Source organism: Mesoplodon densirostris, chromosome 5 (genome assembly GCF_025265405.1).
Source record: "Mesoplodon densirostris isolate mMesDen1 chromosome 5, mMesDen1 primary haplotype, whole genome shotgun sequence".
In the NCBI taxonomy this organism is placed as follows: Eukaryota; Metazoa; Chordata; class Mammalia; order Artiodactyla; family Ziphiidae; genus Mesoplodon; species Mesoplodon densirostris.
The window spans coordinates 114,747,013-114,765,151 of record NC_082665.1 but is presented as its reverse complement, the minus strand read 5'-3'; the positions used below and the strand labels follow the sequence as shown (position 1 = coordinate 114,765,151).

The following is an 18,139-nucleotide window of genomic DNA, read 5'->3' as shown; positions in this document are numbered from 1 at the left end:
TTAAGCTCTTTGGTCTGAGCATCTACATAGAAGGCACAGAGAAAGTGTTTAGCATTCCCAACAGCAAAATAACTCATAGAGCGTCATTGCTCTGTGTAATCAAAGAAACACATCTCTGAGTTTTCAATTAAAGGGCGGTATAACTGTGGAGCTATTTTTGAGAGTTCCACATATTTTCACTCACATTAAAACAAATTCTGCAGCTTCCCAGAACTGAATAGGAGGAGGAAATGTAGGCCCGGTATTCCTTATCAGTAAAACTGTTCCCCTGTAATGAGCCCTCTGTCTCACATCCATGGAGCCAAGAGTTGGGGAGAGACAGACTCGAGAGAGTGCTAATCCTGAAACTACTTGAATGGAACAATGACTAAAATTAAATTCCCAAATTACCATCAGGGAAATATTTAATTCAATAAATGGTCATGCTTATTGGTTTTGCACCTGAAAACCCTCCCCCTCTCCAGTTATTTTGAGAAAGATGATGATGTTATGTAATAAGGGAGGCATATTTGGATCCCACAAGTAAGAAAGTGAACATGGAATAGTCTTTTTTTTTGAATAGGTAAGAAATGAGTTTCATTTTTATTATTAGTAACTGAGTAAGCTGTGATCTCTCCCTATAGGAGGTTAATATGTGGGCCAAATACTATCGATGTTGAAATCACACCCATCTGGAAACTGCTCATCAAGGAGGTAATCAGTATTTTCTCTTAGTGCTGGCTAGAAAATAAAAAGGTTAGATTTTAGTCAAATGATCAAGAATGCTACTTGTTAATAGTAACTGTAATTTGGGCTATTTTAAAAGAATGCAAAGCGTATTCATATCTCTGTTGTTTCTTGTGGTCCATTTTTGCACACACATTTCCTGTTACAGCATAAGATATGATGCTTATGTGTCTATTTATCCTTTAATGACTAAGTGAACACAGGGTTTCTTTTCTTTCTTTCTTTCTTAATCCTATACTTTTTATCCCGTCTCATCTTTGTGAAACTAAAATAATAATTTAAACTTAAACAACTCAATCCCTTTCTTATGGGCAACATATACAATTGCCTTAGCATCCAAAACTGTAGGAAGAAAACATCTGTTCAGCCTTATTAGTTCTGCTGATTTCAATGTGTGTGTGGGAGGGAAAGAAAGATTTGACCATAATTTACTACATTGAATTTTTTCTGTTTGACTCTATCACTAGGCTCATTTTTCATTTTACCGTGATTATTATGATACTACAACCTTACAGCTGTACTCTGGGTCCTCTCCTGCATGGTACCTTCACTCCTCCTTGACTTAAAAAAGACTTACTAAACTCCAGCTACTTTCTCAATATTTCTAGCAAGTTTTAAGTCATGAAACAGAGCAGAAGAAACTGATAAGAAAAGTTTCTGTGTGCTTGTTCCCTAACCAGAGGCAAAGATAACTGTTCCTATTTTAGAAAGATGGAAATCAACTAGAGGGAATTTGAGTAAGGGCACAAAATGTTTTTTATCCCAGGCAGTTTTTACAACTGTTGGAGTTAATCTCTGCCTTCTCCCATAGTGTTCTAGATGCTCAATTATCTAGATTATTCCTTTCGGCTTGGCTCTCTATTTATGAGAAAATTTAGTCTTCAACTCATACACTAATCTAAAGTACTTCAATGGCTTCAGATATGGCAATGTTGTGTCATAGAGAAGAACAACTAGAAAGCATTTTAACTTTGTAAACCTGAGCAGTAGGTCAGGTTCCAAAGGCCACTCAATGTAAACTGGACATGATAATATCTACTCCTCACACAACTGTTGTGATGGTCAACATGGTGATACATGAGACAATACTTTGTAAATTATAAGGTGCAGCGGTGATTAAAAGTAAGGGCACTGGGGCCAGATTGCCTGGGTTCAAGTCCTGGTCTGTAACAGTTGTGGCTCTGTGACCTTGGGCAAGTTTCTCAAGATATAAAGCCCAGTTTCTTCATCTTTACAATGGAGATAACTAATAACTTCTGGATAATAAGATAATTATGGGAATTAAATGAGTAAATTCAGGTAAAGTTGCTTAGTGCAGTATCTGGCACATGGTAATTGCTGCATAAATATAATAAGAATAAGAATATTGGATGGAACGATTTGTCATGGAGAAGATTATGATAACAAACAAGTCAATGAATAGCTAAGTGTAAAACCTAAATATCTCCCTTGTCTTCCTGTTTTTATGCTGCCAACAGGTTTTAAATCCATTTTACATATTTCAGCTCTTCAGTGTCTGTCTGTGGTTTAGCGAAGACTATAAGGAGTATGCTTTTGCTATCGTAATCATGTCAATCATTTCCATCGCTTTGACTGTATATGATCTCAGAGAGGTGAGTTTTTCCACCAATCATATGGTCTGAGAAAGAAAGAGTTGTGACTTTGTTGAAATTTTGTTTGAAAAGTGTATAATCGGAAAATAGTCATTGCCCACTCCATAACAAATGAGACCACGTTTGTAAATATCTAGCACAATAGCTGATGCTCAACAAATTCTAGTTCTTTCCTTTCCTTCCCATCCCAATCCCTAACCTTTCAAGTTATTTTTCCCTCTCTTTAGCTTACTAAGGCTGATTATTGAGAAGAAAATGCAAATATTTATGAATTGTGAATAAGTGAAAAAATATGTGTAGAGACTACTGATGGGTCTTGAAGATGGTGGAAAAAGGGTGAAGGTGGAGGAGTCTTTAATATTTAATAAGGAGTGTTTAATATCTTTGTCTTTTATGTTTGGTTGGTAATCATTAGTCAAAACCCCAGTTCAACTCTTGGCTTTCTTTATGCCTACACAACGGGATCTAGGTGCTGCCAGGAAGAAAATCACACGGTACACGTTGGTTGATTGTGCTATAAATCCATGAATACCAACCTCATCTGCACAAGCTTTCTATATGTCTCTGGTCAATGTGCTCTCCCATTCTCTAGAATTAAGTTCTCAAACCAAATCTTCCTTCAAGTTACTGAGATGCCTAACTGCCCACATCCCACTTTTCCTCTAATTCAGCTGATAATCTATCTCATTGCTTTCTTTTTTCCCACAAAGAGAGAAATCATAAGATAGGAATTTGCTCAGTTCCACACCCTTCTACTGCCAGATGACTTTTGTCTCCACCTCCCTCCTGACCTGATCTCTCATTACAGAGGAGGAGGTGCCCTCTGCTTGTGCTTTTGATAGCATCCTTTCCACCTTCTCAGCATGCTTGTGGGGTCAGTGAATGACTCTTTTTCTCATTCCCTCTCACTAAGAGCCTTCCCATCAGCATTTAAACATGCTCAAGCTTCTCCCAACTTAAAAACAAAACAAAACAAAACAAAACAGAAACAAATGAAAAAAATCCCTTCTTTTGACCATGCTTCAAACTTCAGCTACTACTCTACCTCTTTTCTCCCTTTGACGGCAGAACTTCTCAAGCTCATTATGCATCTCTCTTCATTTACTTATCTCCCTCTCATTTCTCACCTATATGGAGCTGGCTTCTTCTCTTATGACTCCATTCAAACAGCTCTTGCTAAGGTCACCACTATAATCCTAAGGCTCATAGATAGTTTTAAAATAAAAAAAACCAGTACTTTTTAAAACTAGCTAGTCTTTTTTCTTAATAGAAGGAGTAATATATGGACATAATAAAAAAAATTCACAAGAGCAAAATAGTGTAAATGAGAAGTAAATACTCCTCTCACCTTAGTTCTTTCAGTGTCTGGGTCTCCTTTTGAGAGGCATCCACTGGGACCAGATGTTCTATATACTTTTAGCACTGTTAAACACATATGCGTTAATTTGTTTTATACAAATGGAAGTGTACTATTATATACACTGCTATGCACTTGCATTTTTCACCTAAAGTACTTAAATATTTTTCTGTATCTGCACAAATACATTTTCTCTAAATGTACCATAATTTTAAAACCAGTCTTATATTGATGGATATTTAGGCTGTTTCTAGTCTTTTGCTATTAAAATAATGCTGCATTGAGGATATTTGCATATATATCTTTTCATACATCCACATATATGTGTTTGCAAATATGTATAAATCACAAGTATATATAATTTATATTACATGTAAATGTGTGTATAACATATCTGTATTGATAGATATAAATTTTCTATATTTGAAATTGCTTAATCATAAGCTAAATATATTTTTTACTAGACATTGTCAAATGTCTCTTAAACAAGTAATGCCAATATACACTTCTCCCAAGAGTACATGAGTGTTTATTTTCCTTATTTTTGCCAATATAAGTGAAAATAGAATTTCATAACTATAATAGCATGTTTTCCATTGTGAGTTGAGCACTTGTTCATGTTTTAAGCTATTTGTATTTTTTTACTGTGAACCGTATTCATGTCCCTCATTAATTTTTATTGAGTTGTTGGTCTTTTGCTTGCTGATTTCATGATTCCCCTCCCACAGTGTATACTTTCTTCCACTGCATAGATTTCACTAAACCTCTCAGTTGCATTTGACACTGTTAACTGCTCCCGAGCTTTCCCTTTGGCTTCAGTGACAACACACTCTCCACCTCTCTAGCTGCTCTTCCATTCTCTTTTTATAGTTCATCCTCCTCTACCTGGCTTTTTAAAAAATGGGTGTCTCATATCAAAACAATATGAAAATGTTCACCACATAAAAGCTCCCTCTTCCTCCACCCTTCCACTTATGCAACCACTTTTTAGTTTCTTGGGCATTCTTCCAAAAATTTTTTTGGAATATACATATATTTTGTTTTCCTTTCTTATGTAAGAGGGAGCATAATCACACTATTTCCTACCTAGCTTTACTATTATTATTAATAATACTGTCTTGATGATCTTTCCATGAGAGTACATTGAGTCTTCATTATTCTTATACTGCATATACTAATGACTTCTAAAGGCACATGCTAATGACTTTCAAATTTATATATGTATTTTAAGTCCAAATATCTCTTTTGAGTTGAGACACATAGATTCAACAACCTATTTGATTCAATGTCACTTCTTCAGGGAAGATTTCTATTGGTTCATTAGCTATATATGCTCCAAAAACACCTTATTGTTTTCATTTTATTGTTGATTGTAGTGATATATTTATGTGAGATTATTTGATTAAATGTATTTACCCAGTTGGTTGTGAATTCCTCATGCTAAGAATCAGATCTGTTTTGTTGACCATTCCACCCCAACCTCTCAGTATAAAGGTTGTTCAATAAATGTTGAGTGAATGCATGAGTGAATGTATGAATGAATAAAAGAATAAGTTAATAGCAGAACACTCTTTCACCTTATATGATTCTGTTAATCATTCTTAGGACATATTCATCAGATTTGTAAATGATTTGAAGCTAGGAGATTAAGGGAGAGTCTTAAATGACAAAATCATAATGAAAAAATGAAAACACTAAATGATTAGGAATTTGTAATCCCCAGGACCATGTAAAAGATCTTTCACACAATAATTTCTTAATAAATGTGAAATCAAATATAATTGTATTATTATTTTTGTCTCCTCTTATTTATTCACTCTCAATGTCCCATATATTTCACATATTAAAACAGCAAATACTATGAGGGAATAACAGGAACAATCAAACTCCTTATGAAGTTAGATTAGGAACTCTGATGTGGAATAACCCAAAACTGAAATAATGCTTGGTTCTTGAAACTATTTAGGTATAAACATAAATCTTGAATGATCAAAGTTCTTTTGAGTGGACAGAGCATGCTGGGAACTTCCTTTCTATTAAACAACACATACTTCTTATCACTGGCTGAAGAGCACCACAAGTTGGATGCTTTTTTGGTTGAGTAGGAGGCTACTCAGTCTTGTTTTTAAACAGTACATTCAGTTGGCTCCATCTTTAAAGAAGGCTAACACTTAACTGAATAATATCTGGGACCTCTCCTCAAATAGAAAAGGCTTTTTAAAATTTTCTGTTCTTCTTTTTCAGCAATCTGTAAAGCTCCACCATTTAGTTGAATCACATAATAGCATTACAGTCTCTGTATGTGAGAAAAAAGGTAAGTCACTTCATTTTAGATCTGTGTGTTGTCCATATGAAATGAGAAAAGGATTTAAATTTGTATTTCTGACTGTTCCTACTACTCTCATCTTCATATGTATCTTTTCCTGTACATTTACTTAAAGGGGTGGGGAAGTGTAGATTTTTTTCACCTTTTAAAAAAATATTGAGGTAAAACCGACATACAATAAACTGAATTAAAGTGTACAATTTGATAGGTTTTGACATGTGTACCTACTTATGAAACTATCACCACAATAAAGATGACGGTCCATCTCCCCTAAAAGTTGCCTTGTGCCTGTTTGTAATCTTCCCTTTCAATTTCTCACAATTTCATCCCCATCCTCAGGCAACCACTTTGCATGTTTAGAATATTTTATAAATGGTATTGTATAGTATGCATTTTTTGTCTTTTACAGTATATTTTGGGTTAATTTTTTGGGGATTGAAGTTCATAATAATTTTGAAGTTCATCCAATTTGTTAAGAACATCCATAGTTTATTTCTTTTTATTTCTGAGTGAATTCCATTGTCCAGATAGAACAGTTTGTTCATTCATTCATTTGTTGAGGGAAATTTGGGTTATTTCCAGTTAGGGGCTACTACAAATAATGCCACTTGAACATTTGGGTTCAAGTCTTTCTACGGACATACACTTTCATTTCCTATTTTCTAGGGAAAATACCTAACTGTGGAATGGCTGGATCATATGATAAGTAAATATTTAACTTTTAAAGAAACTGCCAAACTGTTTTCCAAAGTGGTTGTGCTATTTTACATTCCCACCAGCAGTGTGTAAGAGTTCCAGTTGCTCCACATTCTTGCCACTGCTTGGTATGGTCAACCTTTTTAGTTTTAACCATTTTAATAGCTGACGCGTAGTATCTCATTGTTGTTTTAATTTGCATTTTCCTGATGACTAATGGTATTGAGCATCTTTTCAAGTGCTTCTTTGCTACTTGTATATCTTCTTTGTTGAAGTATCTGTTTAAATCTTTTCCTTATTAGACTGTTTGCTTATTATTAAATTTTGAGTGTTCTTTCTGCATTCTGGATACAAGTCCTTTTTCCAATATGATTTGCAAATATTTTATCCTAGTCTGTAACTTATCTTTTCATTCCCTTCATAGTGTCTTTAAAAGGGCCGATGTTTTTACTTTTGTTAAAGTCTAGTTTATCAGGTTTTTCTTTTGTGGATCATGTTTTTTGTCATATCTAAGACATCTTTGCTTAATCCAAGGTCATCAAGATTTTCTACGTTGTCTTCTAGAGGTGTTATAGTTTTAAGTTTTACATTTTCGTCTCTGTTGTATTTTGAAGTTTTTTTTTCCTTTTTGGATTGAAGTTCATTTTTCACAAGCAGATATCCAAATGTCCCAATACCATATGTTGAAAAGACTGTCCTTTCTCCACTAAATTGTCTTTGCACCTTTGCCAAAAATCAGTTTCCTGTACATGGTTGAATCTATTTCTGGACTCCTTACCCTATTCATCCTATTCTACTGTTCTATTTGCCTGTCTTTATATCAACGCCACATAATGTGGCTTTATGATAAGTCTTGAACTAGAATAATGTTAGTCCTCCTGCTTTGTTCTCTTTCAGAATTATTTTGGCAATATTGGGCTCTTTGCATTTCCATATGACTTTTAGAATCAGCCTGTCAATTTCTACCAAAAGAACATGCTGAGATTTTGATTGGGATTGTGTTGAATCTATAGATCAATTTGTGGAAAACTGACATGTTAACAAATTTGGGTCTTGTGAACTGCAGACATGGTGTATCTGCGTTTATTTGTCTTTGATTTCTCTCAGCAGTGTTTTGTAGTTTTTATTGTACAGTTTTTCACTCTTCCTCAGATTTATTTTTAAATATTTCATATTTTGATGCTATTTAAATGATATTTTAAATGTAAATGTCCCATTGTTCATTTGCTAGTAGTTCCCTCATATGCATGTGCTGATTACTAGTCTGCTGAATACTAAAAGGGGACCTCTGTGGGCCTTTGGGACTCTCCCTCTTGGCAATTACTTTCTCTCCAGTACTCTGTTCTGTGAACTCAAGATGTCTTAATCTCCATAGACTTTTATCTCTGTTCCAAACTAAGAGTCTTCTGGACTTTGTCTAGGTTCCGCCTCCTTCATAGCGGCCTGGAAACCCTCTAAAGGCAGTAAGCTGTAGGGCATCTTCATTTGTTTCCCATTTCTTTTGTTGCTTATATTTAGTGTCTAAAACCATTGTTTCATATATTTTGTATGACTTTTGGTTGTTTCCTGTGGGAAGATAAATTTGCTCCTTTTTGCTATATCTTTGCTAGAAGTGAATTTTTACCTTTTAAAAATGTCCTGAAATGTAAAGTTACATAAAAATGTAACTTTTTATGATGAAAAATTTTACATATAATAGTGGAGAGAATACAATAATGAAACCCTATGTACCGATCACACAGACTTAATTATTATCAAGTCACTGAATGCATTTTCATCAGTTCTACTTCCTCCCTCACCCTGGATTATTTTTAAACTATTTCAGATATCATATAATTTCATTTGAAAACATTTCAGTATAGGTCTAAAATATAAAGACTCTTTTTAAATTCCTTTATCACAGCTTTAAAAAAACATAAGAGTGAGGGCAGTGAAGTAGGAGGAACAAGAGAGATTTCTGAAATGGTGTTAAAAAAAACAAAAACATAATTTAAAAAATCATCAGTTCTACAGGTAGTATTCAAATTTCCACCAATTGAATCACAAGTGTGTATATATATACTTATGATATATATGATATACAATATATAATATATATTTATGATATATAATATATATTTTCAAATCAGGATCCAAACAAAGTCCATATACTGCAATTGGTTAAGTTTCAAGTTTATTTTAATTCACACTTTCCCTCCTCCACATCCTATTTTTTTCCTTGAAAATTTTTTGTTGAAGAAAGTAAGTGGCTCATCCTGTGGTTTCCACGGTTTTGAGTGTATTGATTGCATACTCATGGAATAATTTAACATGATTTTCTACTCCTTGTACTTCCTATAAATTGGTGGTTAGATCTGAGGCTTGAGTTTTTGACAAGAGTACTTCATAGTTGGTATTGTGTATTTCTAATAGGAGGTACATAATATTTGTCTTTTTCTTGTGATTTTAACAGACATAAATCTTCATGACCCAGATTTATTATCTCATTGAGTTTAAAATATATTCCATCTTCATACATTAAGTGGAATATTTCCATAAAGAGAGACACGCTTCTTCAACCATTTCATTACCCTGAGATTCAGTTTGTTTCAGGATAAATACCTGACTATTTCTCCTTATGTACCAGCTTTCAAAATAATGGGTTGATCTTTTAGCATTTTCCAAAGGCTTTAAAAAAATTTTAGTGTCATTATAGATGTATAATTTTAACATGGTTGGTATATTTTCATCCGCTGCAGTTTTTATTCTTGTTGTTCAAGATGCCCGTCTTTGGCCTTTCAGAACCTTTTCATGTTGACTCTTGAATTCATTTGACATGACCCCAGTAATCTTTGAAAATTGTATTGATTTCTGGTATGATAAGCTATTCCAAGTTCATCTTGGACAATTCCTGCTCCAAACCTGGACACATCCATTTTTCCAAAGACCTCTTACATATGGTACTTAGAGATCTCAGTCAGAGTGTTAGGAATGCTCATTTTTGTGGTGTTAGTCATTGTTTCCAGGCCTTTTCAGAAGACATACCTAGAAAATAATATTCTAAAGATAAATGTAAATTATGAGCTCATACTGACATTTCCAGATTAAGTTTAGAACTAAGGGTTTTTTTTCCCCCCCCTGCGGCACGCGGGCCCCCCACAGTCATGGCCCCTCCCACCGCGGAGCACAGGCTCCGGACGCGCAGGCTCAGCGGCCATGGTTCACGGGCCCAGCCGCTCTGCGGCATGTGGGATCCTCCCTAACCGGGGCACGAACCCGAGTCCCCTGAATCCTCAGGAAGACTCTCAACCACGGCGCCACTAGGGAAGCCCAGAACTGAGGGTTTTTAACTTAACTTCGTTGATTGTCCTTCCAGTTCTCCTTTCTCCATACCAAAAGTCCTGATTCTCAATTACAGCAACAAATTACTCACTTGCTTTATCCCATTACACATAGTAATCTCAGAGTAACAAACCAACACACCCAGCAACAATATGATTTCTAAAAACAATTTAAGAATTTTTTTAGAGTTCTTTTTTTCTCCTGTTTGTGATACACCATGAGGAAGGTACAAATTATACTTGAAAATATATGTTTTAAAGTCACTCAAAATAATTCTTCTCTGTATGGTTATACCAACAACTTGATAGGTTCACCTCATTTATTCTGTTTTAGAGTTTAATGTTAGCTTTTCAAATTTATTTTTGTGTTAGTTTGTGTAGTTACTATATAAAATATCAATATGATTTGAAAGTTAAATCCATAAAACAAAAGACATTCAGGGGAGTCAATTTCCTAACCTTCCTTTCTGTACCTGTGTACTCATACTCTCAATAGTAATCATTTAAAAAAATTTTACATTCAAAAATACAAATTATAGATAATATTCATAGTGACATAGTATATATACAGAATGGGATATATACATATACTGCTGCTTTTTAGATTGCAGGGGTGTATCCTACACATTTAACTTATATTTCCTGGTGTGTATGCTACATACTTAATGATGTTTCCCAGGGACCCTTTCAGAGCAGTATATATAGATATTCTTCATTCATACTTCAGCTGCATAATACTCTCTTGTACGGAGGAACCATTGTTTATTCAGTAAGTTCTCTATTGAAGGATTCTTTCCCAGCCTTTTACTATAACAAATAATGTTGTAATAAAAAGCCTTGTGCATTTATCTTTCCATATTTTTCCAGTCTATCTTTGACATAGATTTTGAGAAGTAAAATTGCTGAGTTAAATAATAAATGCATATGTATTTTGGATGGAGAGATATTGCCAAATTTCTTTCCATAGACAAGGTACCAGTTTTCATTCGTACCAGAAATGTGTGAAAGTACCTGTTTCCTCATAATCTTGTCAACAGAATATACTGACAAACTTTTAGATTTTTCTAATCAGATAGGTGAGCAATGCTATTTCATGTATGGTTCTTTCTGTTTTTTTCTTTCTTTCTTTTCTTTTTCCCTATGAAATAATTTACAACATACAGAAAAGCCACAAGAGTAGATCAAATAACTTTTTTCTTGAACCATTTGAAAATAAGTGGCTCCATGACTCCCATATGCTTTAGTGTATATTTCTCAAAGATAGAAGCATTCTTCTATGTAACAACAATTCAAACATTAATATCAGACAGTTAATATTGATATTAGTACCAAAGAATGCTCAGTCCCATTCCAATTTTGTAATTGTCTTAATAATGTTCTTTATAAGAAAGGACCCAAGATCACCGAATACTGTTGTTTGCCATATCTCTTTAATCTTTCCTTGACTTTCACGACCTTGACTCTTCCCACTTTGGTTATTTTGTAGCATGTCCCTCAACATGGATTTGCCTGATATTCCCTTACAGTTAAATTCAGCTTATGCAATTTTGGCTGGAATATTACAAAAGTGATGCCATGTTCTCTTAGGTGGTACATAATTTAAACTTGTCCTATTACTGGTGATGTTAACTTGGACTACTTAATTAAATGGTGTCTGTCAGGTTTCTCTATTGTACAGTTACGTTTTTCTCTTTCTAATTAATAGTTATTTTGTTGACATATACTTTGAGACTTTATAAATAAACAACCCTCATCAAATTTTCACCCACTAGTTTTAGTATACATTGATGTTTCTTGGCCAGATTAATTATTGCTTTGATAATGGCCAAATGGTGATTTTCTAATTTTCTTTCCTTCTATGATAATTAATTGTCAATTTACTATAAGAAAAAGCTATCTTTTCTCCTCACTTATTTATTCATTTACTTATGTCATTATGGACTAATGAACTCCTGTTTTATTTGATGGGTTATTGTTCATTATTATTATTCATTACTTTGATGCTCAAATTATTACAGATTTAGGCAGTGGGAGCTCTGTAAGTTGGCTTTGATATCTTCTTGATCTGACCCCATTGCTCTCTGAGCACTTCCCTACTTAGTGGCATAGCAGAACATTCTACCTTATATTATTTGTACTTTTCTTGGCTCAACGTTGTAATCAGCCATTTCTTGAAAGAACCTTAGTTCTTTTTTGAAGGGAAATGAAATTTAGACAACCAAAATTTGGGCACTAGGTGTGCACATCATTAGTGGGTTTTCACTGCTCTCAGCCCTCTCAGAGAACAGAATTAGAGCATGTACATATTAAAAAAGACAAGCAAACACATTTGCATGTATTCTTATATACATACACATTCACATCTATATTATTTCTCTATTGAAAACCATCAGTTTACACTCTTGTCTCTAATTCTAGTCCAATATCACAGAGTTCATTCTGGTTTTATTTCTGTTTCTATTTGTAACTTCCTTTCTTCAGTGAGAAATCTGGCTCTCATTAGCCTCATTATATCTAGTTATTGTATCAATCCTCCCTTTCTCACACTGCTTGGACTCCAATATCTCACACCAGGCCACTGCCACCATGGGGGTCCTTGTCTCCCTCCTTGGGCTCTGAAACTCTGCACCAGGCCATGTAAGCACCCATTCATCCATTTTAGGCTCCACCATGTGGTGGGTGCTGCCACCCCCATCCCCAATTCACCCAGCCCCCTGCATGGATGCCTGTCTTGCTTAACCCCCTATAGCTTTGGGCTTTTGGAATGAATAAGGAAGATAAGAAGTAAAGGAAGACTAGAAAGAAGGACAGAAGGCAGAAAGGAAGGACAGATTTTTCAATTTTCTTATTATGAGTAAGAATGAATATCTTTTCAAATGTTTAACACCTGTTACTTGTAGTGTGTGTGTGTGTGTGTGTGTGTGTGTGTGTGTGTGTGAACTATATGTTAACATCTCCAGCAATTTTGCTATAGTCATTTGCTATAATCTCTTTTTTCTCAAACTCTTTGTTTATTAGGAATATTAATCTTTTGTCTGTAATGTAAGTTTCAAACATGTTCTCTGAATTTATCATTAGTTTTTTCTCTGCCTATTTGTTTTTTTTTTGCCACACAAAGGTTTTCATTTTATGTAATATAATGTATTACCTTTTTTTCTTATAGTTTGAAGATTTCAAATCAATGTTGAGGAATGGCTTCCTTTTTATATATGCCCTGGTTGCTTTTTCATTGATTTCCAATTTAGGTAGATGTCAGACTGTGTTTTTGTGGGAAAAAACCTGACTCAACTCTGTCTCCTCACACTTTCAGCTGGAGTCCAGGAGCTGGAATCACGCTTCCTGGTACCTGGAGATCTGTTAATTTTGACGGGGAACAAAGTGCAAATGCCATGTGATGCCATTCTGATAGATGGAAGCTGTGTGGTAGATGAAGGCATGCTGACAGGTATGGTTCTGTCTCCTAGCTTACAGCATTTGCTGGTTCTCCTAGGTTTTTCCTGAATGATAATGGCAAAACATGGGGTTGCTATGGGACCTTCCTATCCCCACAAATCTTATTGACAGTCCTGCACTGGATGGATCTGAGAGTTCAAATTAAAGCTGCTTTCTATGTACTAGGTTAGATAACAGTCCTAACTTTTTGAGTGTTTAGCATTTCTTTCTTGAACAAAGGGTTATTACAACCCTGTCATTTTACCTTTAAAGATTTTAGAGGTCATTAGATATTTCAGAATCATCTGTGACTTTTATGTTTAGTATTTTTCTATAAAATACATCTTCAGAAAAACACGGAGGGTTTGAAAACCATTAATGAAAACCTGAAACACCTCCCCCCCCAACTCTGCCCCCTCCCGGTCAAGGCCAGGCTCTTCCTAGCTTGGTTTGAAAATGTTGAAAAGTGGTTGAGGCAGGATTTGCCAAATCTGCTAATTTCAGAATACACACTGGATATTTTGGACTAACCGTGTTTCATTCTTAAATCGCATGATGGAGCTGGGAGGGACGTCATATCATGGATATGGAAGCTGAGGTTCAGAGAGAAGTGACTTCTCAAGGCCACGGTGTTTTGAGTTCTTACTCACATATACATTTATGAGAAGATGCTGTGCCCACCTTTCTGTAAGCTAAAGAATCATAAAGCCTTTTTCAGAGATGGAATTGGAGGCTATAAATACATATTGATGTACAGTACTGTGGTTCCCATTAAAGTCCAAATCAAGTCTATTTCTCCTGGCAGACCAGGAAGGCATTAAATGCAGACAAGAGCACATAGCTCCCTCCTATGTGAACTTACAAAACAAAACAAAACAAAACAGGTGTGACAGGTCAGGTTCCTTTCTCTAGGGAATCCATAGACTGATAAAAATCCTTTCATGCTGGGACTTTTACAATGCCAAGTACAATTTTCCTAATGAAAGTGGCCCTAGTATACTGGAACATATCCCTGATCTTATACTGTCTTTTCTACAAATGGAGGTGGAGGGCTTCAATAAGCTTTATTCTCTAAGCTTTATTCTTTATTTGGTTACTTTCACAACTCATTCACCACCTTGTATTGCCACTTAACCCACTGAAATCTGCCTCTCCCAGTGTGCTGGCAAGGGTCATGAATGTCCCAATTGGCAAATCCAATGGATTCTTTAAATTTCACATCTTATTGACCTATCTGCTGCATTTAACCATTCTGACCATCTCTTCCTTCTGAAAACACTCTTCTAACTTTCCAAGTCAGTGCTGACTCTCCAAGTTCTTCTACCATTGACAATACCATTCAGCTTCCTGCACTTCTCTTCTTCCTCCACCTCTTTGATTTTTGATGTTGTTCAGGGGTCCTGGACCTTTCCTTTTCTCACCTTTCACTCGAACCCTAAGTAATCTTGTCTTTTCTTATGGCTTTAATTATTGTTTATAAGGTGATGACCTGTGACTAAATATCTCTGGTCAAGGCCTCTCCCCTGAGCTCAAGACCCAAATAAATATCTAACTGCCTACAAAGCATCTCGACATGGTCATTCCACAAGGCATCTCCAAATCAGGGACCAAAAGGCAATTCCTCCTTCCTTCTATAATCCCTGTGTTGATGATTAATGCTACCCTCTGCTCTTTCTTCCAAGTTAGAAACCAGGAAGCCATTTAGAATTCCTCTGTCCCTATGATCTGCCAATATAAAAATCTCCCCAAGTTTTGTAGCTGCTCAATTTCTTATTTCTCAAAACCAGTGCCTCTTTTCTACTCCTACTGCCAGTTGCCATAGTTCAGACCTTGTCCTCTTTAAACAGGACTTTTGTGATTTTTTTCCCGACTGGATATCCAGCCTCCAACCTCATCAGACTTCAATTCATTCCTTGTACTGCAGACAGAGTACACTCTCTTTGTACGTAAATGTCATAGTACTGTCCTGAATCAAACAGCTAAATATCTCCCTATTTCCCTCCTGCCACCAATGCCTATAGAAAAACATTTAAACACTTAAGTATGTGCATGCAGGGCCGTCCACGCTTTGGCTCCTACATAGCTCTCATGACCTCTCATTCCCCAGACCCCACAACTTGCTATTCCCTAAATGGTTATTTCCAGTCTATTTCAGCGTCTCTGTTTCATTTTACAATACTCATAGTATTTATAATATGACATTATACTTATTTATTTCCATGGCTGTCTCCCCCTCTGGACGACAAACCTCTTAAACACAAGAACTATTCTTCTCCTTGTGTCCCCTATACCAAGGGTTGTTCCTGCCACATGGCAGCCTCCAAAAAATGCCTGCTGTGTGATGAGTTAGTATTTGCATGTTTAAGTGAGTGAAGGCCTCCCACCTCACAAAATGAGATGCTTGTTTTCTGTAGGAGAAAGTATTCCGGTCACTAAAACTCCATTACCTAAGATGGATAGCTCTGTGCCCTGGAAAACACAGAGTGAAGCAGATTACAAACAGCATGTCCTCTTCTGTGGAACAGAGGTTATCCAGGCCAGGGGGGCTTGCTCTGGCGCCGTGAAAGCAGTGGTACTGCAGACAGGTTAGTTAGCATCTCCTTCATTTTATTATTTTGATGACATATTTCGCTCAATTTGTCTAGTGCCTTAAATGAATTAGGTAAGGAGCAGTCTTTAGATGACAGACCCCATATATGTAAATATAGATATTTAAAATGTGAATTGAGCTATGGCCTATACCTTTTAGTAAAAATAATAACATTGATGACAACAATTATTATTCATATGCTTTGTAATTTATAAACTATTTCCACATATCAAATTATCAGAACAAAGATGTCTGTCCTCATTTTGTACATGAATAGGTGGGGCCTGCACAATTCAAGTGAAGTTTAAAAAAAATCACACAGCCAGTCACTGACAGAGCTGGACCTAGAACTTAGGTATTCTAACCCAAAGAACTAATCTCAACTTCTTTCCAGGCAGGACTAGAAACTGAAAACTTGATGATGAAAAGTATTAGAAATTGAATCCATCTGTATTTACTGGGCCATTTAATTTAAATTCAGGTGTTCTGTGCATGTCTCTGTGTGTGTGCATGTCCGTGCACACTTACAAATCCTTTCCTTAAAATGAAGCTGTATTTGGAAAAGCTGTGCTCTGCCCCCATATGGTGCTTTCCTATCTCTGGGATGCATTGAAATTAAAAGTATAAGGAAGGAAAGCCAGAGAGGAATAGGCTCTGAAAGAGCTAAGGTATATCCATTCTAGCACTTAGGTATTTGGCCAATTATCCTTTCATTGCATTTGGGCTTAAGCACTGTTTAAGTATCTCTAGAGAAAACAAAGGCTGTGTTGAGGATTAGAAGAGCACTAACAGTAGTATTTGTCATCCTGAGAGTATGAGGTATGTGTTTGCTGCTTCAGGATTCAACACTGCAAAGGGGGACCTCGTGAGATCTATTCTCTACCCCAAGCCGATGAATTTTAAGCTCTACAGGGATGCCATCAAGTTCCTCCTGTGCCTCGTAGGGACAGCCACCATTGGGATGATCTATACTTTGTGCATCTATGTGCTCAGTGGGGTAAACAGCTTTTGTTCTTTTACTACATGCACACGTACACTCATCTATATTTTATACTCTCCATGTTGACCTTAATATAAGGCGCAGTTTTCAAACCTGGGAAAGCAAAGCCACACACTGAAACCTGCTTATATACTCCCAGATGCCCAATATAAGCAAATGATCACCAAGTTCCATAATAGCCATCAGATCTAGTGGGATAAAACACTTTGTTTATTGAGATATCAACATGCTTCTACTCTTGGACTTTTCCTTACGCTATTTTTTCATCTTCAGTCTGAGGATGTTTATTCCAATAGTATAGTATTTTATAGCTGTTAAACAAGGAATTTAAAATAAAACCCAGTGTTGGTGAGATCATGGCAAACTGGTACATTGTTCTCTGCTGGTAGCAGTATGAACTGTTACAAGCTTTTTCATTGCACTTTGGCGAAATATATTGAGAGCCATAAACATGTTCATACCCTTTAAACCACGTTTGGCCCTCTCACATCATTTCTAGGAATTTGACCTAAAGAAGTAAACAAAAAGGAAAAAAAAAAGTCATATGCATAAAAGTGTTCACGGTTGATTTATCTGTAATAGCTAAAGAGGGACTTTATCTTCCCAGGAACCTCCGGAGGAGGTGGTGAAGAAAGCCCTTGATGTCATCACAATTGCAGTTCCTCCCGCTCTACCTGCTGCCCTGACCACAGGCATTATCTATGCACAGCGGAGGCTGAAGAAGAGAGGCATCTTTTGTATTAGCCCCCAGAGGATTAATGTATGTGGACAATTAAACCTTGTCTGCTTTGACAAGGTATGTGTGTTTCATTCTCATCCTCAGTGACATTTTTATTATCATTGTCATCATGCACAAGTACTTTATACTCTTGTGAGGCAGGAAACATTAGATGTGGGTACTGGGTACCTGACTTCATTTTGTCTCTGGTTGGATGTGTGATCTAGGACAGACACATCTCTTGAGCTCTCAGACTCTAGGGTTTAGAGAAGGAAGAGTAGGGACAGAATAGGTGAATATTTTAGGGTTCTTCCTCCTCCAATATTCTATGAAACACAATGAATTAAAATAGCATTCTGTC

At 35.9% G+C, this 18,139-nt stretch overlaps 1 protein-coding gene across 1 annotated transcript in view; it reads left to right on the top strand.

The window, feature by feature from the left end:
• Positions 1 to 18,139, top strand: part of ATP13A4 (ATPase 13A4) — a 148,312-nt gene that overhangs the window by 78,124 nt on the left and 52,049 nt on the right. The window contains exons 6-12 of the mRNA XM_060100136.1: positions 624 to 693; positions 2,205 to 2,339; positions 5,941 to 6,010; positions 13,349 to 13,483; positions 15,885 to 16,055; positions 16,900 to 17,057; positions 17,668 to 17,856. Of these exons, the coding sequence (XP_059956119.1) occupies positions 624 to 693; positions 2,205 to 2,339; positions 5,941 to 6,010; positions 13,349 to 13,483; positions 15,885 to 16,055; positions 16,900 to 17,057; positions 17,668 to 17,856 (928 nt within the window). The remainder of the gene's footprint in view (positions 1 to 623; positions 694 to 2,204; positions 2,340 to 5,940; positions 6,011 to 13,348; positions 13,484 to 15,884; positions 16,056 to 16,899; positions 17,058 to 17,667; positions 17,857 to 18,139) is intronic.